This window comes from Nannospalax galili, unplaced genomic scaffold (genome assembly GCF_000622305.1).
Source record: "Nannospalax galili isolate Female #2095 unplaced genomic scaffold, S.galili_v1.0 scaffold447, whole genome shotgun sequence".
Classification (NCBI taxonomy): Eukaryota; Metazoa; Chordata; class Mammalia; order Rodentia; family Spalacidae; genus Nannospalax; species Nannospalax galili.
In genome coordinates this window covers 786503-812397 of record NW_008355650.1, presented here as the reverse complement: position 1 = coordinate 812397, position 25895 = coordinate 786503, and the positions used below count along the sequence as shown (strand labels likewise).

The 25895-nt window shown below is 39.5% G+C and overlaps 1 protein-coding gene and 1 pseudogene across 3 annotated transcripts in view; one reads left to right on the top strand and one right to left on the bottom strand.

Moving 5' to 3' along the window:
* The window catches only part of Dyrk1a (dual specificity tyrosine phosphorylation regulated kinase 1A), a 136071-nt gene that overhangs the window by 27360 nt on the left and 82816 nt on the right, over positions 1 to 25895 (bottom strand). Inside the window, exons 1-5 of one of the 3 annotated variants that reach the window (XM_029556102.1) lie at positions 15620 to 15757; positions 14975 to 15171; positions 9592 to 9711; positions 6787 to 6975; positions 3181 to 3328 (exon numbers count right to left, since the gene is read on the bottom strand). In XM_029556102.1, coding sequence (XP_029411962.1) covers positions 3181 to 3328; positions 6787 to 6975; positions 9592 to 9711; positions 14975 to 15094 — 577 coding nt within the window. In that variant the 5' untranslated portion in view covers positions 15095 to 15171; positions 15620 to 15757. Of the gene's footprint in view, positions 1 to 3180; positions 3329 to 6786; positions 6976 to 9591; positions 9712 to 14974; positions 15172 to 15619; positions 15758 to 25895 lie in introns of those variants that run through there. The other 2 variants (XM_008853041.3, XM_008853042.3) reach the window with 2 other exon arrangements.
* Positions 15628 to 16138, top strand: LOC103750098 (annotated as a pseudogene).

Below are 25895 nucleotides of genomic sequence, written 5' to 3'. Positions count from 1 at the left end.
AGCCTACAATATGCTGAGCAGAGAAAAAAGGAAAAACAAAATAAAGCCCCTCAAACAGGCATCTGTTCATCTTTTTTTTTTTTTTTTAAATTCTGGAAGAATGGAGAGTTGGTAAGACTTTGTTCACTAAGTAAAATGAATCTTCTTTTAACCATATACCATTGTAGGCATGAAATAGCCCTGAAAAGAAATTATTTTATGAAGGAAAGAGTAACGGGGACAGCTAAGAAATGGCTCAACAGATTCTAACTTAGTTTGAAACAAGAAGTTCTAATGCTCTATGGCAGAGTGGCTATAGGAAGCAATAATGAACTACAGAACAAATGACTTTAAATGCTTTCATCTCAAATCAATGATGTGTTTATCCTGACTTGAACACTATATATGCAATGGGTACATGTATTAACATAACACAAGGGTACCCATAAGTATGTACAACTTTATTAGCCAACTAAAGTAATCTATACTATATGGTAGAAAACTTTTTAAAGCTCAAAGATGAGGTTATCAGAATAAATTATATTCATCAATCAACTTAAAATTATTATATGACAAAAAAAAAAAACCCTTAGTCTTAAAACCTTAATTTAAGACACCAGGTGGATTAACATGTTCATGTGTGATCTAAAGTTCTTTCATTGTTATTTTCCAGAATAGACTTCAGGTTTTGTTTTGAGTCACTACGAATTCCATATTCTTAACTAGGAACCCAAGAACCTCTCAAATACAACACACAAGAATAAGGAAGGTCTTACATGACCAGAGACCTCTATAAAATCAGGCAGTCTTAGTCCCTTTAAACTCAGTCAGACCTGACATTACACAGCACTTTTAGTGAGTGTGATGAGAAATGGTTTCAAGATATAGCAGTAAATTATGGATCAAGAAGAAAACTAAAAGAAATTAACAGCACAAGTTTGTTTTTCTTGTAACTAGAGGATATTTCATAAATGATACAATTTGAATGATCGAGACTTGCACTGTTAGCCATCTGGTATTTATTTCTACTATTTTAAGAGAACAAAACCACAACGCACTCGCATATGACTTTTTGAATGGTGCCAATTTTAAATCCAGTTTTATTTACAACACTACATTTCCATTTATAGTATTAGTGATAAAGTGCAATGGTACTTCTTTTCTTTCCGTACATGTTATTCCATACTCAAATATTAAGAATACCTAGTAATTTATTTAGCAGCTAAACTTTAAAACTGCCACACAATATGCAATAAATTTGGATCTTCAACATTGGCTGAGGAAGTTTGCATGTGTATGTGTCTGTGTGTGTGCATGCGTGTGTCTGTGTGTCTGTGTGCGCGCGTGTCTGTGCGCGTGTCTGTGTGACCCAGTATTGCACCACCTACTCCTCTGCCATTTTCTAAATAAGCTGAATAAAATTTAACCCTTTATTGAAAAAGTAAAACCATCATTTCTAAACATGAGTTACTATGTATCTGTACCCATGGGAGCTTTGTAACTTACTGATCCCAAGGCCCGTATCTTAAAAATGACACATCTTATATGTAAACTTGGTGCAATTTTTTTTCTTGGTAGTACATAATGGTCTCTTATTACCACTCGCATCTTAGAGCTGATTAAAAATAATCAAAGATGGGGCTGGAGAGATGGTTCAGCGGTTAAGAACACTGATTGTTCTTGCAGAAGACCTGGGCTCGAATCCCAGCACCCACATGGCAGCTAACAACCGTCCATAACTCCAGTTCCAGGGTATCCGACAGCCTCTTTTGTCTTCCGAGGGCACTGCATGACACAGGTGCACTTACCTACATGCAGGCATAACACTCATACACATAAAATAAAAATAATATTTTTTAAAAATGGAAGCTGTAATTAGAAGATACTGTGTTCATAAACAAATTGGCCCTAGACTTGCAAATTTTCCTAATTCTTTGATCTACTGTTTTTATTCCCAGTAAGATTGTTTCAAACAGGCTTGGGGATTAAGGAAGAAACAAGTTCAAATCCTAGCTCCAGAGACCTATGACTTTAGGACCATAACTACCGATAATTTAAGAGTTCTTGGGGCTGGAGAGATGGCTCAGCAGTTAAGAGCACTAACTGCTCTTGCAAAGCACCAGGGTTCAATTCCTGGCACCAACAAAGCATCTAACAATCATCTATAACTCCAGTTCCAGGAGATCTGATGCCCTCTTCTGACCTCCACAGGCATTGCATGATATGGGTACACTTATACACATGCAGGCAATATACTCATACACATAAAATTTAAAATAATTGCCAGGCATGGTAGCACACGCCTTTAATCTCAGCACTTGGGAGGCAGAGACAGGTGGATCTCTGTGAGTTCAAGGCCAGCCTGGTCTACATAGTGAGTTCCAGGACAGCTGGGGCTACAGGGAGACCCTGTCTCAAAAAGACCAAAAACAAATCACAACAACAAAAAAACAAAAACAAAAAATTTTAAATAATTTTAAAAAGAGAGTTCTTATCCTTTCTTGTAGGACTGCCATGTTTACTGCAGATGTATGAAGAAAAGCAAAGAGGGCGTGACAAGAGTTCCGCAGGTCCTGGTTATTAAGCTCCTTGTTTGCTTCCAATGCTGCTGAACTGTCTGGGAGTAGCCTGGGATCCCAATGCAGACACTGAAAAAGTGACTACCACCACTGACCATGTGTTAGCTTACACCTTATAATTAGTTTCTGAGCTAAATTAGAAATGCTTAAAGTTACCTCAAAATGACGGCTCTTATTAAAGCAAACAAATGGCACTTTTAAGTTGCAACTCAGGGAAAAAGCAAACAAACCCCAGACACTGGTCTCACACTGGAAACCATCCCAAAGACTTTAAACCAAGAAACATGAAAATCTGCACTCTTCAAAAGAAACTCGTAAACAAACACTTTGAGATTAAACAATTTTTAACTTTTTATTTTTTCATTTTATGTGTATGCATGTATATGAGTGTACCTGTGTCATGCAATGCCGGGGGGGGGGGGCAGAAAAAGACAATATTGGATACCCTGGAACTGAAGTTATGAATGGTTGTTAGCCACCATTTGGTGTTGGGAACTGAACCAGGACCCTTTGCAAGAGCAGCCAGTGCTCTTAACCCCTGAGCCATCTCTCAAACAATATTCTGGATACAAAAATAAGCACTGATTCAAATGCACAGTCTGGCTTGATGCCTTTTCTTTACCTATGTAGTATTTCATTTCAGTGTCATGTTTGTTCATGAGCTCAAGAAGTCGCACTTCAATCTGGGCTTGATTCAGAAACGCTTTCTTGTTTTTTATTATCTTAATGGCAACCCATTCTTGCTCCACTCGATCATAGGCCTTTACAACCTACAAAAAAGAAAACTGATTCATTAATAACTTCACAAGCGTACATTTCTCCACACTGCATATCTACTTAATTCTCATTTAATTGTTGACATTCCGAAGTAAAAGACAGTTGCTTCTACACAAAATGCAACCTACTTTACTACAAAAGCAATGTTAAGTTCATCTTTTGAATTGTGTTTCTTCTATCTGCCTTACAATATTTCTAAATATTCAAAATGGACTTCAACAAAATTAGAACTGTTTTCTTCCTTCAAGAAATAAAAATATGAATCCTGACCAACGCTTTGAATTTTTACTCTTACTAAAACTAGTATTATTTTCTTACAAATGAAACTTACTCGGATTTCACTGTGCAGCCCTGCCTAACCTGAAACTTACGTACACCAGGCTGGCCTCAACCACACAGAGGTCCACTGGTCACTAAGTACTGGGATTAAAGTATGAAATCTTTAAAAGTTCTAGTGCTTCTCAGAAAGCAGACAATTTTCTAATTTTAAATTTGATTCTAATACATAAAATCTAAATTATATAAAAGAATTGGTTTATACTAAATCAGAATGAGCAATACTCTAATACATGTCATAATTAGAAGATAATTTTTAAATTCTACTACAGAGACAACTATATTGATTAAAATGTAACATTGGCAGCATTATATATAATCTTAGTAAGTAACAGTTTTAAACATTTTCAAGAACATTCAAAAAGTCTGGGAGGGGAAGAATGTCACAAGATTCCAATGTGAATGAAGGCTAAGAAGCTCAGGGTTAGAGAAAGATGAATGCCTATTCCAAAACCTATAGCAATCAAGGGCAAACACAAATGATAAACTAATACATGGTTTAAGTAGAAATCAAAGTTGGAATGAAAAAATGCATTCAACTCTGAAAGACGCCATCTGCCGTTTTTTCTATCAGAAGCTACGCCTGTGAGCGCACAACCAAGTGGTATATTGTGTCTGATAGTCGTCTATGCCAGGTCAGGGCCCAGACTCCAGAACTCACTACCTAGCCAAACAGCTAGCTGTCAAGGAGGGAGCAGACTGTCCTCGTTTCCACATTCTACTCAGTAGAGCTCTTAGCTTAAATTCCAGCCACAGGCATTCCTGTTTACTTGGTTTGCAACCCAGGTTCCCCACCCTTCAGTGTGTGATCACGACTAACAACCAATGGTTAAAGTAACCACACCCACATGGAAGACAGCATCTTTGGATAGGTCCTGAACACAAGTGCTCACCTCAGTCAGAGAACAACCCAAACATGCCTGTGTTTTCAAATATACTATGCTCCTCTGCTCTGAGGAACAAGAACACAAGAAAATTAAGGTGTGTGTGTTTGGGGGGAAGGGGAAATATATACATATACGTGTACATTTATACACGCACCCACACACAAGAACTACCAGGTGTGCAGAGTAAGCAAGACAGCCACATTTTCATGGTAGATGGACAAAACCTACAACAAAGGTCATGCTCAGAGCAACTGCCCAAATGCTGGTGCATTTTCCCAGGTGAAAACAGCAATCCTTTCATCTGCAAGGTGCTCAAAGCCCTCTTTAAGAGTTAGGCCTCAGAAACGGCTTTCTAAAGGGACTCTGACAAAGGGACAGAAACAATTTCCGACATAGAGGAAAATCTTCATTTAAAAAAAGACTCCCCAAACACTGTGAAAACCTTGATCAGAAAAAGAGGTTTCAAGGAAATGTCCTTCAAGTCACAAGAAGGAGCAGAGAATGTGCAAGCGTCACAGGACTTGTCAAGCCACATCAGTGACAGAGGTCTTTAAACATATGCATTCCTATTTGCTTACATGTTTAATAGCTGCAACTTTCTAAGTTTTGACCTGTGGCTCTGAAGGCTGACAGTATACTTCTGTCCTTAACATGATATGACACATGATGAATATTTCTCCTAGGTTAAAAGCATGCATTCTGCTTTCTCTCAAGGCTCAAAGAAGTAAGCACATACAGATCCCATGGGTGTCTGTCCACATCTTTGAGACAGGGTCTCACGTACCCCAAACTGGCCTCAAACTTCTGATACTCCTGCCTCTACCTCCCAGACCTGGAATTACAGCTCTATGCTACCATAGCCACTTCCACAGGGTTTTTTGATGTTGTTAAATGAACAAAACAAAAGGGAGTTTCAGGAAAAGTCATTTTGACCCCATTCTATTGTACTCACTCAAAAGTCAAAACAAGTATTTGAACTGCACATCACAGTCTAATTTATTGCACCCAACTTCAAAGCAGGGTAGCCTGGCAGCAACAACAAATCATACCTCTAACAAAAAGAGCTTAGTGACTCAGTGAGATAGGAGAACCATGGAAACATAGCCAGAGAATGAACTTCTTACAAGTCCAAGAGGCAGCCTGCACCAACAATCTCGACACTCAGAATGTAGAAGCAAGAAGCAAGTTCAAGGCTAGCCTGGGTTAACTCCAAAGACCCTATCTCCAAAGAAAGAGTGTGAGGAGGGAATGAGCATTCTTGAGTGGGTATGACTGATTCAAGAGACTTGAGATTTAATGGTTTGGCATTATGGACTAAGACTGGGTGTGCACTTGAGAAAAGGAAGAGAACTGGAAGCAGAGAAGAGGTTGAGACTGGAGAGAAAATCCAGGTCCAGTGCATTCACTCCATGCAGGGTGCATTCATTCCTGTTGGTGCTGGGGAATGGAAGACTATCCCTAACTGTGCACTCAGAGGTCTAGCGCAGGTAGAAGATGAGGTGGAATAAAACCCCAGGGCATGGCTCAAGCCTCCAAAGACTGGGGTTACTTGCTGTGATGCCTGAAAAGGGGTCTGCTCAGACATAAGGCAATTACTCTGAAACACAACGAACAATCGATTCTTAGACTAGACAAAGCCCAGATAAAAGAGATAATACCAGCTATTCATGGTTAAAATTAACTACTTATGCTGCTCTTGCAGAGGACTTGGGTTTAGTCTCCATCACTCACAGGCAGCTAACAACCATCCATAACTCCAGCTCCAGGGGGCATGACATCCTTTTCTGACTGCTGCAGGCACTACCCACATGGGTGCACCTACATACATGCAGGCAAAATACTCATGCACATAAAGTAATCTAAAAAAAATTTTTTTTAAAGTAGTTACCAGCTAGGTGTCATGGCACACACCTTTAGTCCCAATACTCAGGAGGCAGAAGCAGGAGGATCTCAGGCCAGGCTGGTCTACATAGTGAGTAGACCACTGGGGCTACAGGAAACCCTGTTTTGTTTTGTTTTTTTAAAGAAAGAAAAAAGCAGTTAGTAGCCAAAGAAACTAAGTTTTAAAAAGTTTATATAGCTGATGGAGAATTATGATCATTTAAATATTTATATATCCATTGTTTACATCTATTTGTATTAAAAGTTTGTTACTGAGGAAAAGATGTATCAACACGATCAAAAAGAAAAGTCTAATTCATGAAATTCAGTAGTTTCTGTTAAATTACCTGTCCAAATGAACCTTTGCCTATCAAGGAGTCGATTTCGTAACGATCCATCCACTTTTCTCCGTTCTTCACGATATAATCGTAGTTGTCATCATCATAACCATCATTGTAGACCTTCCGCTCCTTCTTATGACTGGAATCGTCTCCCTGGCCTTGCTGGTGTCTTCGCTTCTTCTTTGCATAGTAAACCTGAAATGAGTATTTGTGGTATTACTCTATGACTTCCATCACTATTGGGTGTTTATATCAAGAGCATACTTGAGATAAATCTATCAGCAAAAAAAAAAAAAAAAATTAATGAACATTTCCTTTCCTATAAAAAATGCAAAACACCACCAGGCAAGGTGGCAAACACCTTTAATTCCAACACTTGGGAGGCAGAGGCATGAGGATCTCTCTGTGAACTCAAGACCATACTGAACTACATAGCCAGTTCCCAGGAGATTATGTCTCAGAAGACCACTACATCCTCCCCTCAAAAAAAAAAGCAAAATAAAGGATTTTTCTGCAGCTCATATCTAAATGCAGAAATAGTGTAAGTATAGCCAATGGGGACATGTCTATAGAGAAATGCACTAGACCGCTGTACAACAGATACACTTTCTAAAGAGGCTCTCAAGTGAGAGCCTAAAGAAGTGTATTAAAGAAGGGCCAAAGGAGGACCCATTCACATTGTATTAAGTTGTGGAGTAATTTATATATAGAGGCACAGAGGTCAGAAACACGAGAAACGCAACAAAAGAACTAACACCTTCATTCTTTCTGAGTTCAGGTTCCCTCATGCCCACTTCTCCAGTTAATACTAACTTAGGATATTTGATCTTAGAGCAAAAAATATTAAAGCAAAAAGGTTTTTAAAATATTTTTATCATTTTCATTAATTTTTTTTTAATGTGTATGCGTGTATTGCCTGCATGTGGGTACGTGCACCCATGTTGTACAATGCCCGCAGAGGACAGAAGAGGCTATCGGATCCCCTGCAACTGGACTTATGGACAGATGTTAGCTGCCATGTTGGTGCTGGGATTCGAACCCGGGTCTTCTGCAAGAACAGCCAGTGTTCCTAACCGCTGAGCCATCTCTCCAGCCCCAGCAAAAAGTTTTACATGCAGACAAACTGAAGCTTTACTAGGATAGCGCCCTTTCCTTGAACCCCAGCTAGCCTTGATCTCATAGAGATCTACCTGCTTCTGCCTCTTTAACCCCTGCTGTGATTAAAGGCATGTGCCAACATGCCCAGCTCAAATTGTCCAATTTCTAAGTTCAGAACAGGGGCTGGAGAGATGACTAAGTGTTTAAGAGCACTGGATGCTCCTACAGACGATCAAGGTTGCATTCCCAGCACCCACATGGTGAATAACAACCATATGTAACTCCAGTTCCTGAGGAATCCAAAGCCTCCTTCTGATCTCCATGGGCACTGCACAACATGGGGAACTTACACATGCAGGCAAACCAGTTATGCCCATTTTTCCCACATACAAACCCATCAAGACCTTAAGTCTTGTGGTCAATCACAAACTGAGCTGTTTTTCTTACATTTGCTCTTTTTTTGTTATTACAGCATAGTTTTAAAAATTAGTTAAGCAGTGGGGACGGGACATGACGAGGCAACAGAAGAATCTGGTACCTAACTTTAATATATTGTGATGAGACATCCGAAAACTGAGCTTCAAACAAAGCTGTTAACAACAGCTTAAGTGAAGTTTTGTTCACAATTTACCACAAATTAATAAATTGACACTAATACACTTGGGAAATAATTTATCAGGTATTTTCAGATAATCATAAGGTACTATATTTATACATCACTCATAATACACAAAACCTACTTTATAAAACATTGATCGAATTAATTCTAATTTTATCTTGACTCGCTGCCACAGCGTCAAATCACAATAAAAACTGCATAGACCTAAGAGCACCTTTCTAATAAAGTAGCTCTAAGGCAGGCAGAACAGAAGCCCTTATGTGAGAGGATACAGGGCCTCCACTGGGGATGGAAGGGAAGCGTGGCCCCTTTTGCATTCTCTAGAAAACCTCGAACATTGACTTATACAGCCAGATGAGGCCAGAAGCAAATGACAATCAAGAAGACAAGATCCAAACACCAAAAAATCATTTTTAATGAAAACTAGCCAAGGTCTAAGACAAATAATGCTCCTTTTACCTTATTTACTTTTTCAACCCAAGTTTTTTAGTGTCTTACCATGGAAAGACGAAGATAAAGGAGCATAGAGAGTGAAGCATGGTAGCTGGTTGTAACTCCAGCACTCACGAGGTGAGGCAGGAAGACTGCTACAAGTTCAAGACCAGCTTGGGCTACAGAGTAATGTCCTGTCTCCAAAATAATAATGAGATAAAAATCATTAAACACAGTAAAAAATCACAGAAATAGCAATAGTTCGAATAAATTAGTTCAAATGCTTGTAACTTAGTATTAAATGTATCTTAGGTCCTGGCATCAGGGCAGAGTTTAGAAGCACATGCATAAACACGTACAAGCATTCAAACTTTCTGTAGTCATTAGTCCCCTTTTTATGTTCTGGTGAAAAGTTATAGAAATAGTAACTCAGCACATCAAATACAACTTTGAAAAGGAGATAGTTATCTACAACTTTCTTATGTGAAATCCTTTTAATACATTTTCCATAGTTGTAATCATGCTCTCTATAAACCATTACCTTATTAGAATTAATAGTATCAAAATATAACAATCATTAGAAATAAAACATTCAGGATGTCTAAATAGGCCCAAAATAACTTTTTCCCTTGTAAAAGAGATGTAGCAATCAATCCTCTTACCTCATTAATATGCTTATATGTTTTGATCAAGTCAACAGAAAGTTTTCTCAGGGGAGCAGTTGCTGGATCACGGAAGGTTTGGGGCATCCGCCTCTGTAACATGACAATATCAGGCATCACCTTAAATAGACAGAAAAGACTAGCACTTTAACTATGCTGTATTCATGTAAGCCCTCTTCTCTAACATAATAAAGCTACTTAAAAAAATAATTAGATTATACATTCTCAAGTTATTTCTTTCACCTGGATTCCAACAAAACAACTTCTGGGACAAATAAGAAGACAATACGCCCGACCATCTACATTTGGATTCCATTTCCCTAAATAGTGATTATTACAGATATATCCCTGACCCCGGGGACATGCGTACTGCTGCCGTACAAGGCATTCTGTACTACGCAATTAGTCCCAATTTTTTTCCTGACTTATTCCTGAACCTGACTGACTTTATTACGCATTAATAGACGCATACCTACCCACTGAAGGCAATCTGCTGCTTCCTAGGACAGGATTTTAACACCCAGTTGACACCAAAAAAACCAGGGGCCAGAAACTAGAAAAGTACAGTTCCAACATGGACAGATTCTGCCCGCCAGAGTTGCTGGCTCCTGCCACAGAAGGCCTAAAATTACGGCATCAGTATTCCTTCTTCAAGCACCAATCTGCTATCAAGTATTTCCTCAATTAAGGAGTTCCCAACAGGGCTTTTTGAAGTCAACAGATGGCCAAAGCCAATGACATCGGGCATCTATAATAATGACCACTAGCCCATCCTTATACACCTTCCAAGCTCACAGAATTTATACCAGTGTTATTTTCCAAACCCAAAGCCCCAGACAAACCCTTTCTCAAAAAGAAACAGGTCAGTTTGGGGAGAAAAGCAATAGTAAACATATACCACAACCTCATCGAATGTCTGGAGTCTTGATGTAATTTTTAATCTAAACCACACTAACAACAGGGTTTTAACTGCAGGTAGAATTGGACTGAGCACCAACCCATCACAGCATTCACCTACGTGGTTCTCTTTTTTTTTTTTTTTGTCTTTTTGAAACAGAGTCTCCCTGTAGCCCCAGTTGGCCTGGAACTCACTATGTAAACCAGGCTGGCTTTGAACTCACAGAGATCCACCTGCCTCTGTCTCCCAAGTTCTGGGATTAAAGGCATGCACCACCACGCCCAGCACCTAGGTGGTTCTTATAAACCAATCCTGAAACAGGCTTCCACCGGATACATAATCAAACTCTTACTCTTTAGAGTAATGAAAAAGTTTCAAGTGAAAGGCATTTTCTTTTGATGTAAGGTTCTGGCACTGTTTTCATGAAAGCAACTTATTTACAGGCCCCTTCTTGGACTGATGCAATGTAGCCTTGACATGAGGTTTCACAAAAATCAGTGACATGCTCCATTACCATTAGATTAAAAGTTGGTAAGTAGTATTAGGGCAAAGCCAATTCAATACCTCAATAGTAAAAGAGCACGAACAGCCAATAATTACTAAGCATGCAGTGTTACATGTATGTCATAGAATAAGCACTGTTTCTAGCACCATTCGCCAATGAGGATACTGAGTGCCTGCCCCCACCCACCTCTACCCAGTAACTTGGGGCAAGTGAAGAATACAGCTAGGGCTGAGAGCTCAGGCTCTCTAACTCACACCAGGCCAGGCGCTCAGTAAATTTAGGCCTCTCTTTCACTCTTACTTGAGTCATTTTTAAGTATTTTGAGAAAATAATTATGAAACATAGAAAACCAGGTGCACTTATTAAAATTAATTATCTAAAAAAACAATGGGTATTGACTTGTTCATTTATCATCTCACTGGTATTTCAAACATGGGGGGGGGGGGGAATCAAGGACTGCATCCAGGCATAATTATGCTCATTGAAAACACTCAAATGAGCCCATAAGGAAAACACCTTTAAGATCATGTAACAATTGTGCTGGGCATGGTTGACACATGCCTTTAATCTCACCACTTGGGAGGCATAGGCAGGCAGATCTCTGTGAGATCAAGGCCAGCCTGGAATACATACTGAGTTCCAGGTCAGCTGGGGTTACAGAGAGACTCTGTCTCGAAAACAAAAAACAAACAACAACAGAACCCAAAGAATACATAACAATTCTAGCTACTTAGGATTCTGAGGTAGAATCCCCAGTATAGAACAATCTGGACCAACACGGAGAACGTTAAGAAAGCAAAGCATATAGTTATATACGAAATCAAACATGTTACCCTGAGCTACCTCATCAAATTTCTGCACTCAATCTGAGTGTATTAGTAATACACTGTGTTTGGTACTTCACAGAATATCAATAATCTTTATTGCAACTGGTCAATGAGCCTATGAGGACAAGCTGACTGGCCTAGTCTCAGTATCTCACTTCCTTACCTATTTCTGGCAACAGAAATTACTAGTTCAGGGATACTTGTACATATACCAGATGCATTGTGTCCCCCACAAAACTTAGAGTGTATTTCAGGGTTTGAAATAGCACTTAAGGGGTCTGGAGAAAGGAATCACAAATACACCAAAATAATAATAAACTAACCAAATTTATGTTTTGCAATGTAATGTGGCCACCAAGGACAAATCTAGGATTAGAAAAGAACTCTGCCAGACATGCAGTAACACACTCCACTATAGCCCAGAGCTGGCTCTGAGCACCTGACACCTCCTCTACCTCCTTTTCACAGCTTCAAAAGAAAGTAGAGTGCAGGAAGCTCCATCCTCCCACCTCCAGCTAGGACCCAGCCAGCAAAGCAAGCTGCAGGTACGCCGATCCTAAGTGACCTGCAGGATGGGATGTCATCCTGTGTCAGCTACCTAGGCCTAGAACTGGAAGCACTAAACCTCGATTCTCCCATCTCTTTCCCTTTCTTTTCAAGCAGATCACAAAGCAAAAGGAACAGTGCATACCTTCTGTTTAGAGCAGTCACAGAACTAAAACAACAGCAACTGTTTCCTCTGGAAAGATTCTATAGCATAAGATCTACACTTTATTCAAATGCTTTCTATTTTGTTCACTTTCTATTTAGTTCCTATTTTCATGTATGAGGAGAAAATAAAAAACACTCTTACTCTGCCCTGCAGCTACTCTGAGAGCTATCAGTAAAGCAGAATAGCAAAATGGCAGGGTTTCAAAACCACAAAGACACCATGAGATCTTCAGTGGCCCAGAGACTAAGTATTTCAACATCACTCTTCTATGTTTACTTGTTTTCCTATAGTTCTTATTGCCCAGATTATCTTTTGAATGACACATCTTTTATTTACACCAAGCACCATCATCTAAGAAATTAGGGACTAGAAATAAAACCTTAAAAACTGGTTCATTTCAATGTATTTATACAGTAAGTTTCATTTAGAAGACACTGGTAAGATGGTAACAAGAAACAATGGAAATCATATTATGAAACTTATATCTAGAAGGTACTTGGAGGATCTAGATTAGGATGCCAATTTTACATTCAAGAACCTACTGGATATGAAGCATCTGTGTGTTTTGATCCAAGTCCCAGAAGCAGACCTTGAGTCAATGCCAGGAGCCCATGCAAGGAGCTCCTTGCAAGCCACACATCAGCACAGTACTTTAGTCCTAAAAAGATACTTTCTAATGACTATCTTATTAGGCCCAGAAATTTCTAATTTTTAAAGGTACACTTCAGTATTATTACTTAATAATCTTTTTACATCAGACGAATCGTAAAAACACTTTATAGCTTAAATCAGAAATACTAAAAAATACCTTTAAATGCTTCAAAGACGTTAATTGAATTTAAAATAGGTATTCTGCTAACTAAATTATCAACTAAAATAATGTAACTATAAAAACAACTTTAATTTTTTTCTAGCCCTCTGTAGTTGGTAGCTGTTACAAATCCAAGAGCACTGTATCTGAGAAGAAAGAAGGCAGGCGGACTCCAAAGTCTAAAATCACTCACACATCGAGAAGTCAGAACTGGGAATTCAGTGTCTTCAGCTAGAAAGTAAGGTAAAAGCAACACCTGTGTGGTGTGCTGCGCTGCTTTTAAACAAGTGGGAAAGCAGATGCAAGCATACTTCATTTCTTCAAAGTACAATCTGAGTGGACCATTACGCATGCCATTACTACTATGTGATTCTTTTCTGAGGTTCTTCTGGTACATGATTATGTACTTTCTAGTTCTTTCTAAACTTGAACATTATGATGAACTGCTTCAGTTCTCAAATATGGACCTAACTTCTAAATCAATTCTCTTCAGTTAAAAAAAAAAAAAAAACCTCAAGTCTTGCCATGAACCTGTTCTTCACATGGCATATATACATTTTACAAATGCAATGCTAGGGTAACTGCTAGCAAAGGACATCCCAGGATAAGATACTTAACTAGGGCAAACTAAGTCAGTAAAATCCATACATTACTGAATTGGAGAAAGCACAATTCACTTAAATAATCCAGCGTAAGAAATATTTGTAAGTTTCCTAACTTTCCAACTTCATTCGATCAGTCCTAAATCCACAGAAGAGTAGTCACGTCCCATTTTCATCTAAGGACATAAACATTCCCTCACAACTACAGCCAGTGAGAACATTCTCCCCAAACCAATAATTAACATCGGAGTACAGCTAATTCAAACAAATACCTAAGATATAGCCATGCACATACACACACTGTGTGTAGAGATTTCGGCATTTATTCTTGGTTTATTAAACTATCCCTTCATGGAAAATTCCTGCATTTGTAGTCTGAATATTAGAAGAATACACACTTAACATTCACATTTTTTCTTCTGAATGTTAAAGAGTTTTATTTATAATTTTACAAATGTATATTAAAGTAGTTTATAACATGAAATTTGCTCCAATAAATTTGCTCTAACAGATTCTTCTTTTCCTACAGCATGAAAATTAGCCATTACCTTTCTTTTAAAAGTTTTTTTTTTTAATCTTAAATACTCTTCTTTAGAAATAAAATTTCTTCTATTTCAGAATGAAAGACTGTGGCTATGTTTCTGCGTATTTTTCAATTAAGTGAAATACATAGTTAAAAATAGTGGGAAGAATCAGCAAACTTGAAGTACAAATTTTTTTTTTGGGGGGGGGGGGCTTTTTGAGACAGAGTCTCCCTGAGTCTCCCTGTAGCCCCAGCTGTCCTGGAACTCGCTATGTAGACCAGTCCTTGAACCCACAGAGATCTGCCTGCCTCTGCCTCCCGAGTGCTGGGATTAAAGGGGAGCGCCACCACGCCCGGCAAAAGGGCAAACTTTTAAACACATTTTTTCTACCTATACATCCGTGTAACATGTAAAACTGAAGCTCATTTACCTCTTTACTAGTCCAATACTTTTACAGGAATAAATGATTATTTCAACATCATCTCTAATAAGTCATAAACTTACCTGGTTGGTCAGAGGTTGCTGAATCTGGTCAGAATACGATAAGGCAGAAACCTGCTGGTCACTTATGCTTGGCTGGCGACGGTCACTGTACTGATGTGAGTGGGGCATCTGTGCAGCCATCTGAAGGCCAGCAGCGTGGAATGAGAACGCCGGTGCAAGCCGAACAGACGAAGGTTTGCATGCTGAAGTCTCTCCTCCTGAGAAGACAACATGAAGCTTACAAGAAGTATTCACAACCAATGTGTGTGTTGTGTGGTGTGGTGCTTCAATCAGGACTTTAGAATGTTCAGTATTAAAAACCTTTATAACAATTGGTATATGCCATTCAACATAGAATGTCAAATGGTGTAAAAGTTATTAAAATTTCTATTGAGAAAATCTTATGAAAAGCTTCTTTTTAATAACAAACAAGAGGGGCTGGAGAGATGACTTAGCAGTTAAGGCTGCTCGTGCAAAGGACCCAGGTTTGGTTCTCAGCACTCACACTGTGGCTAACACCCATCCAAAATTCCAGTTCCAGGGGATCTGACGCATTCTCTGACCTCCAAGGGTACTGCAGGACATGGGTGCATTTACATCTTACATACATACAGGCAATAAACTCATACACATAAAATAAAAATACTTTAAAAATTAAATACTGACTGCGTCCTCACCACCGCGTCTTCCTGCCAGTGCTCCCACGCCCGCCTGCCAGCCCGCCATGGCCAGCATCAAGGATCTCAAGGGGAGGTGGCACCTGACGGAAAGTACATGAAGGAGCTTGGTGTGGGCCTGGCTCTGCAGAAAATGGGTGCAATGACCACACCAGACTGTATTATTACTTGTGACGGCAATAATACCACCGTCAAAATTGATAGCACGTTGAAAACAACAGTTTTGTTGTACCCTGGGAGAAAATTTTGAGGAAACTACAGCCAATGGCAGAAAAACTCAGATGGCCTGCACCTTCACAGATGGTGCCTTGGTCCAGCATCAGCAGTGGGATGGGAAGGAAAGCACAGTAACATGAAAACTGAAAGACGGGAAATTAGTGGTGGATTGTGTTACGAACAATGTCACCTGTACTCGGGTCTATAAAAAAGTAGAATAAAAATTTCAACAACAACAACAAAAAAAACCATCATCCCCCAGAGAAGAGTTAGGTTCAAGAATGAATAAGCTCAGTTCAATGAGCAAGCTGCAACTGCTCCAGTATCTTTTCTTTGGTTTTGTTTTTCATTACTGTGTTCAATTATCTTTATCACAAACATTTTACATTCAATCCATTTCAAAGTGTTGATTTAACTACCATCATCCCCTCAGTAAATAAGCATGTCTATGCTTAAAAAAAAATTTTTTTTAAATATTAATCCCAGCACTCAGGAGGCAGAGGCAGGCAGATCTCTATGAGTTCAAGGCCCACCTGGTCTACATTATTTTGATATATCACAGTGAAAGATTTATCGTCCTCTTTTTTTTTTTTTTTTTTTTTTTTTTAAAAAAAAAAAAAAAAAAAAAAAAAAAACAGGGGCTGGAGAGATGGCTCAGTAGTTAAGAGCACAGGCTGTTCTTACAGAGGACCCAGACCTGGGTGCAATTCCCAGCCCCCACGTGGCAGATAACAACTGTCTGGAACTCCAGTTCCAGGAGAATCTGGTACCCTCTTCTGACCTTTGTGGGCACTGCATGACACAGGTACACTTACATGCAGGTAAAACACTCATACACATAAAATAAAAATAGTAAATAAAATAATAAAAAATTTAAAAAATAAACCAAGAGTAACAACTTATAAAAATACTACATTATTTATTGTTGTACGTGTATATGCATATGTGTTCATGCATTCCACCACACAGTACACAAACAGACATCAGAGGACAACCTGCAGTAGTCAGTTCCTCTACTTCCAACACCATGTGCGTTGGGGGAATCCAACTCAGGTCATCAGGTTTGGAACCAAGCACCTTGACCCACCGAGCCATCACTTCTGCCCAACAGAAAGTAGCAACATCTAAACCCTACTTTCACAACGTGCAGTTCTCACAATTGAGAGCCATTAAGTCAGTTTGAATTCTTGAGACGGTTTTTACCAATAAACCACCTCTGCACCACAAACTTAAAAGCAGTGTTAAAATGATACTTACCAACAGTTATATGACAACCATCTACTCTGGCTATCCCCCAAACTAGGTGAAAAGATCTGCCCTAATGGTGTTCTCCACTAATAATAGTAGTCAAAAGTTGAGCATTCAAACAAGAAAAAGATATTCACAGAACTGAATTTAAAAGCCAGGTGTGATGGTGCATGCCTGGTAGTCCCGACATTCTTGGGTTGAGAGGCAGACAGGTGGTGCTCTGTGAATTCAAGGCCAGTCTGGGTCCTGCCAAACTGGAGTTCTAGGCCAGCAAAGAATTACAGGGGACCCTGTCTCAAAAAACCAAAACCAACCAAACAGAAAAAACCCTTAACTTAATTCAAAGATGCTAGATTTCCCTAGACTCTTCCAACCTAACCCTAATAGAACTTAGACCTGACAAGCTCACCAGTAAGAAAGGACAGTCAGTCACCATCCCATAAAGCTAGGACCATGATTGTAATATACACAGCAGAAACCTAAGATTAATACTTGAAGAGCATGGAAGCACTGATGGCTGACTAATAAAAGATAATTCTTCCTTTAAGGGGGGAAAAAAGAGTTAAAAAATTATATATATATGTGTGTGTGTGTGTGTGTGTGTGTGTGTATATGGCAGTTTAAAGCCTTAGTCAACCAAATCTATATTCAAAATACTCATGCTTCCTCTTGAATGAACTCCCACCATTCACCAGACCACACTGTCCAGCAACAGGGTATTTTCCCTGAAGTTTACTGTTTTAGAGACACACAACAATATAGGCCCCACCACAATGGGTGTAGAGTAGGCCAGGCCACAGTTTCATAACTACCCAACATGACAAGGCTATGGTGAAGTTAAGTAATTAGAACTCTGGAAACTTATAAATGCTGTGAAGGAACCAGGTTTACATGGGAAGAAATCTGCAATATTCCCTAGCAACAATACATAAAATATTAAAGGAATATCGCATGTGCTTTTAATGATGGCTGGAAACAAATGGATTAAGAGGATAAGGAATGTAGCCTGTGCGTAAGTTTACTGATTCTTTTGCTATCAGCACCAAGAATGCTGTTTGGTACATGCACTGCACTTAATACGTTTTCTAACGAAAGAATAAACTGACTCCACCATGAACTGACCCCGTCTATGAAGAGATGGTTGAGATAGGGTTAAAGGGAGAAGATGAAGGGAATATGGATGAGTTATTCGAAAAATGAGGCTCAACATGCAGGAATGAAGAAGAGTCTTCCAGACACAGGCTAGGGGATTACTCAGCAGCGTCCCTTTCTGACAACCCAAGAACAGTACACGGCCTGTCTCTACACTTGCTGTTAGATAAATATATATTAAGATGGAACTATATAAAAACTATTTCATAACAGTGATCTAATGAATGGACCTACTGCCCATCTAGTAACCAATATATGTTGGGACAGAATTCACAAGTGAGTACATCTCCATATACATGCCTGAAGACATAAACGTGTCCACCTACTGGACAAAATAGAATATTCAATTGTGTACAGACACAATAAAGTTGCTTATAAAAGACCTAAGTAAAACCTTAGGTTTCCTAGTATAAAATATTCATTAAATCAGTATATTAAGTTGTTAGTAACAATGGGGTATAGATAAAAACCTGTATCTTTCAAAGCCTATAATCTCAGAGTTGGACTTCTGATCATTTTAGAGGCCCTGGTACCAGACCACCTGATTCATTATGAACAACTACAAAACTGGCCAACACCACCAAATAACTGGTTTTCAAACACGTTGGGCAAGTCTGGAATCACTGAGAAGACGGAACCAATCTCAGGCAGCCCCACAACTGCTGTGTTCTTTTATCCACAGCACTGTCATGAGGAGGAATCCAAGGAGAACATGGAAGCATGGCTGAGCTGAGTGGGCAGAGATAAGAATTCAAGACTGGCAGGGATGTGTGGGACAGCCCTGGACCCTCTAAATCAAGAGAGAAGGCCAGTGCACCAGGCAAAGAAAATCAATTAGGAAGCTGTGAACTAGACAACTACTGGAACTCTCAGGACACTGTGACACTGCATTCCAACCAGGCAGAGTGGGGAACCAAGAGAGATGCCACACACAGACCAATCATGCCCAAGACCATGATTTAGTGCAGGCCTGACCTGGTTCTGCCCCAAAGCACAGGTGGGACCTTCCAAATACAGACAGAAAAAACAGCCTAAAACAAAGGGTGAGGGTGCAATTAAACACTCTTGAAGGCAGGCAGTAAAATCTAGATGCTCAACCACTGAGATTGTAACAATGTTGCACTCAATCAAATTCACCAGGCCAAAAAAGGGGCAGGAAGTGCAGAAAGTGAGACCATCCATTAACAAGAAATAACTAAATCACAGCATTAAAACTGCTATGCAAACAATTAGACAGTGAGCACTACTATACCCACTGGAACCTATCAAAAGGACTACAGTAACTAAAATGAAAAAGTCACTACTTTGCCCAATAGCAGATTAGACATTATAAAGGATCAGTCAATAAAACAATATAAAGTAGCCAAAGTGAGAAGGACAAAGGCAGAGGGAAAAACATTCACAAATCTTACCAACAGCCAACAAAACTGCAAATCTTACCGGTAGTCCACAAAACTGGAGAAAAATCAACTATGAAGAAAAAGAATCATAAAAGCAGCCAAAAGAGTTTTACAGGCAGGGAAACCACTGGCTTCTCATGGGAAACCATGTGTAGCACCAGAAGAAAACAAAACACCTGCAAGATGATCAAAGGAGACCTCTGGCCGACAGCGCTAGATTCAGAAAAAACATTCTCACATAAGCGCCAGCAAAGGAGTTTTTCAGTCAACAAAGAATTTGTCAACATGAGATCTACACTCAAAAACTGTTCAAGGAGCTTCACAGAAGAAACTAAGATCCACATGAAAGAATAAGAGGACCAGAAAAATACTTTTAAAAAGACAAACTGTGTAAGCAAAAATAACACAGTGGAGCATGTTACATACATAAACATCAAGTGGTTGGGTCATAGCACATGGAAAGCAGGATGAAGTGGAAGCACAGGACAGTGTTAGCTGAGCATCATGTAAGCCCCAGAGCAACACTGAGACAGACAGCTGGGAGGATAAGCACCTATGAGCAACTGAAGGGACAGTCAACAGTCTTGGTGCCATGAGGCCGTATACAATGACTGCATTTACTTCGGTGCATATTTACCATGAACTTACTTTGGCGGTACTACACTATCCCAAAAACTAAACAAGGACCAGTGTGGTTGTATACACCTTTGATCCCAGCACTCGGGAGGCAGAAGCAGGCTTCTATGAGATCTGAGAGCTATGTGAGATCGAGGCTAGCCTAGTCTCCATAGTGAGTTCCAGGCCCAACAGGGCAACACAGTGGGCCTCTCTAAAAACAAAAACACTAAACAATAATCTTCTCAAACCTTACAGTAAAAGAACCCTTACCTCCTGGTGACAAGAAGTAAATTGAGTCTTCACTTATGAAATAGGAAGCCAAGAAGCTATTTTTAACCGAACGTGGACATGAATACCAAAAATAAATACTGGAACAGTTACCTATGGTACCGCTAAGTGCCGAAAATTACTTTAAGGTTGGAACTCGTAACATGTGCAAGGTTGTAGTAATTTCTCTAATATTCTAAAATTTTAAAAGTACTTTTAAAATAGCAAGAAAATAAATAAGGCAGATAATACTACCTGGTATTTGATGGGTTATTGCCAGGACTGAACATTTCAAATGGAGAAAGCCTCTTACTTTTCTCATTGCACCCATAATTCTAAAACATTTCAGAAAAGAAACTCATTTAAAATTTTCCCCACTTAGGAGTTAGCAAGCAGTCTTTGAGACCTTAATATCTAGGAATGAGGAGTGGGAGAAACTTGGGAACATCTCAAAAGAAAGTCTCAGCAGAGGTAAAATCTTTGAAGAGATGAAATCTTATCATTTGCTTAAAACCAAACAACAATAGTAAAAAGAGTATCAGTGCTTCTCTAACTTGGACTGGCAGCTGGTAGTGGATAAAAGCCTACCTACAATGCAGGGAGGACTCTAATATAAGTGTCCCAGAGCAGCAGCACCACTCCTGGCCACCATTTTGTTCGCAGCCAGTAGAAAGGTTCCACCACAAAACAGAAGCTTGGAAGTATTTCTTGCCTAAAAGACTCCACAGGTAGTAAGCAAAGACCACAGTGCAGTAAATCTGCCATTAGGAGACTAAGCAAAGGGAGCATGAGATGGAAGATTCTTTATGTTAACAAGGATTAGCTGATAGTTTCTGATAACAAAACTTCTGAAAAGTGAAAACTAATACTTTGCTAGAAATATCACATTAAAGAAAGAATAGTATCTAAAAATAGTCACATATAAAATGTTCATAAGCATGTTTAAAGTTTAAGACAATGTAATAAAAAAAAGTAGTTTGTCTTCATAACAACAGTTGTATGATCCTCACTGGCTTAACTAAGCACTCCATCTAAGGCTCTAAGGAATTATTAATACACTTTTTCAAAACTGATAAAGTTTCTAACCCATTCACCTACCTTAGGGGTAACAAACAGCAAGGACATTTCTAGCAAAAGCTTAACTTTAGAAATGTCACTGGACCGTTCTAAAGAAGAAGAGGGTACCTTCTGGACTAGCAGATTCCAGAAAACGGTGACAGGAGATAAGGAAGCAGCTGCTGAAGCAATCTCTCCAGGCAATGCCAGCATCCATATAAAAGCACAAACTACAAAGAAACCATACTCTACACTGCACACCAACCTGAAGCTATACTCCTGAAAATGAGTAAGATCTCCTACGACCTGTGAAGATGCAGTGTTTTCAAGACTCCAGATCTAGAGGGCAGTGATGGCTCCAGATACTGATGGCTGCTCTAGAATCATCCAGCTTACTACTGAAGAAAATGAACCAATAATCAGGAGTCCTGATGAGACTGCACATGTCCTAACCACTTACATAAAGGCCTAACTCAAATACCTAACCCAAGGAATTTTATAAAAATTGCTTAAGTCCTTCAAATTGATACACTATAATTATAATTTTAAAACTTATTTATTATTTTTTTGTGTGTACAAGTGTATCTTCTCCATACATGTAGAGCACCCATGTCATGCAATGCCACGGAGGTCAGAACAGGGTGTCGGATTCCCTTGGAACTGGAATTAAGGACGATTCTTAGCAGCCATGTGGGTGCTGGGAATCAAACCAGATCCTCTGCAAGACCAATCAATGCTCTTAACTGCTGAGCCTCTCTCCAGCCCCTACTTATTATAATTTTAAAAACTGATTCCTTATAACAGCCTAAAAAAGGATTATCTTTCACACTAGATGGACTATCAGGTAGATCCTGATATTCTTGAGTCTTCAAAAGGGAAAAAACAATGAGTCGGTATACAGCTAAAGGCTGTCCCAGTCTTCATATCAAAACTTCGTATCAAATACTTCTAGAAAAGTATTGGTTTCATATCACTACCTGTCAGAGGGTGTATTCTTACTCTGGTATAGCAAATAGTCACCAGAGAGAGGATTAGAAACAGTTGTAGGCACATGAGAAACAGTTAAATGTCAACTGAAGTGACAAAAATATGTAGAGGGCATTCAGCAAATAGCACTTCACATTTTCAGTCAGAAGATGAGGTTTTCATTCCTTGCCCCTAGACCAGAATCATACACAGGACACTTAAGGTCGAGGTCTGTAACAATCCACACAGTAACTCACAGCTGCTCAAAACACTGCAATCGCGGGCCTTCATTTCATAGCTAACATTGCTTTATAACATGCAAACTTAGCATGTCTGTTTTTAAAGAGGTAAAACAAGAAATGCATTTGGAAGCTCAAGTTGCTAAACAGAAATCAGAATGTGAGGGTACAGAAGCCAGAGTTCCACACAAACAAGGCCAACCCCTCCTTGTGCAAGGAGATAACTCCACCATGCTCAATCTCCATTCCCAGGTACTGCCTCCCTTCTAACACGCCATGTGCAGGAACTACTACAGTTAGCAAACAACACAAAAGGTTGTCCCTTACAAATGACCCACAAATATTAAAGAAACATTTTAATGGTAAGATTACAAATTAATTCATTTTTAAAAAATTAAAAATTTGATCCTGGTATGGTGGCACACACCTTTAATCCCAACTCTCAGGAGGCAGCTCTGAGGCAGAGGCAGGTGGATCTCTGTGAGCTCAAGGCAAGCCTGGTCTACATAGTGAGTTCCAGGACAGCTGGGGCTACAGGGAGACCCTGTCTCAAAAAGACCCCCCAAAAAAATAAAAATAAAAATTACAAATTTATCTAAAAGTTTTTAATGTTATACACATAATGATGTTTATGTACACATGTATGTGTCTATACACATCTAAACTGACACCCATACTCTGCCAGAGTCTTAAAAGGTCCACGTACTCTGAAAGAACAGAAACAGTGGAATGTCACAGAGCCATTAAAAAGCTGACTTTAGATGCTTTCTTCTCTGGGGAAGAGGTGCAAACATAGACAAGACAACCAGGCCTGATCAGGACAAACCCGACCAGCAACAGGCCTCCAGGGGTGTTCAACTATGCCGCAACCACACTACTGTAAGAAATGTCTAAAGATGTGATTAAGTCTCAGGCACATGAAGTTCTTTTGGAAGGAATGCTGCCTCAAGCCTTGCTCTGCCTTCTTTTAGGGCAGGCTCAGCAAAAGTGGCTGAGGAAAAAAAGTCTTTAGAGAGTATTTTCCCTGGGGCTGGAGAGATGACTCAGCAGTTAACAACAATGGTTGATCCTCAAAAGGAACAGGGTTCAGCACCCACATGGCAACTAACAACCATCCATAACTCCAGTTCCAGGGGATGTGATAGCTTCTTCTGTCCTCTGTGTGCACATGGGTGCATTTACATATATGCAGGCAATATACTCATACACATAAAATAATACAATGCAAAACTAAACAAATCCTTTTCCAAGCTGAGCAGAGTACGGTACAGCACACCTTTAAGATCTCTGGAAGACAGAGGCCAGTCTGGTCTGCGTAGCAAATTCCAGGCCAACTTAGGGTCACAGGGACACACCATCTCAAAACAACAAACAAAATCTTCTGGCCTCCAACAGGCATTGCATGACACAGGTGCACTTACATACATGCAGGCAAAATGCTCCTACCCACACAATAAAATAAAAATGTCCATCTTCGCGCGCCATTCTCTACAAGAAAAGGGGAACCATGCACGGACTTCTCTTTTCTTACTTCTAAACAGCTGTTAAATATACGAGATACTTTTAAGCCCAGTTAAGGACTTGTGTATCTATATTTAATTGCGGCATAACACTTAAAACGAGACAATGAGGCAATCATTTGGCTTCATGATTCCAGAAACTTTTTCATTACAACCCATTCAAATGACAAGATTTCTGACCAAAGATAAGTTCAGCATAAGGCCTGAAGGTTCATGCTTTTAATCTCAGCAGTCAGCAAGAAAAGGCAGAAGATTTCTGTGAGACCCTGTTTTCAATAAAATAAGTAAAAGTGAAACATAAACCAAATTAACTGTGCCATAATGGTTTTAATATTTAATAATACAAAAAGCCCTTCATTAAAAGTGTACTTGTAGTAAATGCTTCAAAACTCATAATTTTCCCTCTTTACATATACTATACAAAAGCACTTACTACTACATTTCAGTACCTAAATATATAAGGCATATTCTCTAATGATACACTTAAAATGATTAAGGCATCTCTCCTCACCCAACCCCACCCTAAGTTATGGGAAGACATAATTCTAGGAAATGAAAAATAAGGACATGAGAAAATCTTCAGATGTAGAGTGACTGAAAGTAAATACACAACAATGAAATTTCGTGTTCCCCTTTCAACAAGTACATTTTTATGGGCCAGGAGTGCTTTCAGTAATAACAGAAAAGATAAGGCAGACTCCATGATGTTTTACCAGAGTCTGTGGATAGTTTTCAACAATTAAAGATAGAACTTCCCTTGGCTGCCCTGGGCCTGCATGACCCGCCGGACTCTCTCCGGTGAATCTATCGCGCCCTCTGCACCTTGACACCCCCAGCCTCATTCACCCTCCCATATAACCTGCGAGTCTCTCTGCCTACATGGGTCCTGTCCAATTCCTTGTCTTGGCACACCAGACACCAGGGAACCACCACAGCTTTCCATTCCTTTGCATCCAGACTAACCCAGTTCCTTAGTGCAGTCCCCAGGAGCCCTGGGGGCCTCTTCCATCCCCATCTTCCATTGAATCTCTGAATGTCACTGCCACCAGCTGCTAGAGACAAGTATCTTTCCTGGGCCCTGCTCCCAGGCCAGTCCAACTCCCAAATTCTTGAGGCCAAAATTCCTAGAGAGATCCAGGCCTTAGGAGAAAGTCTGAGAGCATCTGATCCTCATCTGACTTGGACCTCTGTGGGAACTCCTGAAGACAAAAGCAATCTGGCCACTCCAATGTAAAATCAAAACAAAGACTGGAAGCTTAGATAAACCAGCTTTTCATGCCCAAAAAAGAAACCACAAAGGCACATGAAGTTTACAAAAAGAAGCAAACCTAAAGTTGAAGACTTAAGTCTCACACAAGAATGAGAAACTACAAAAGAAATTCACATGTAACAGTAACAAAGAAAAAAATAATGACATGAAAAACCAAAATAACGTATCCCCACAAAATACCAATAGTCCTCTAGAGGAGTACAATGAGAACTCCCTAGAGATAACGCAGGACATGGAAATCAAAAGAACAATTATAAACATGATAAAAGAATTCACTGAATTTAAAGAACACACAAACAAGGTAATCATAGAG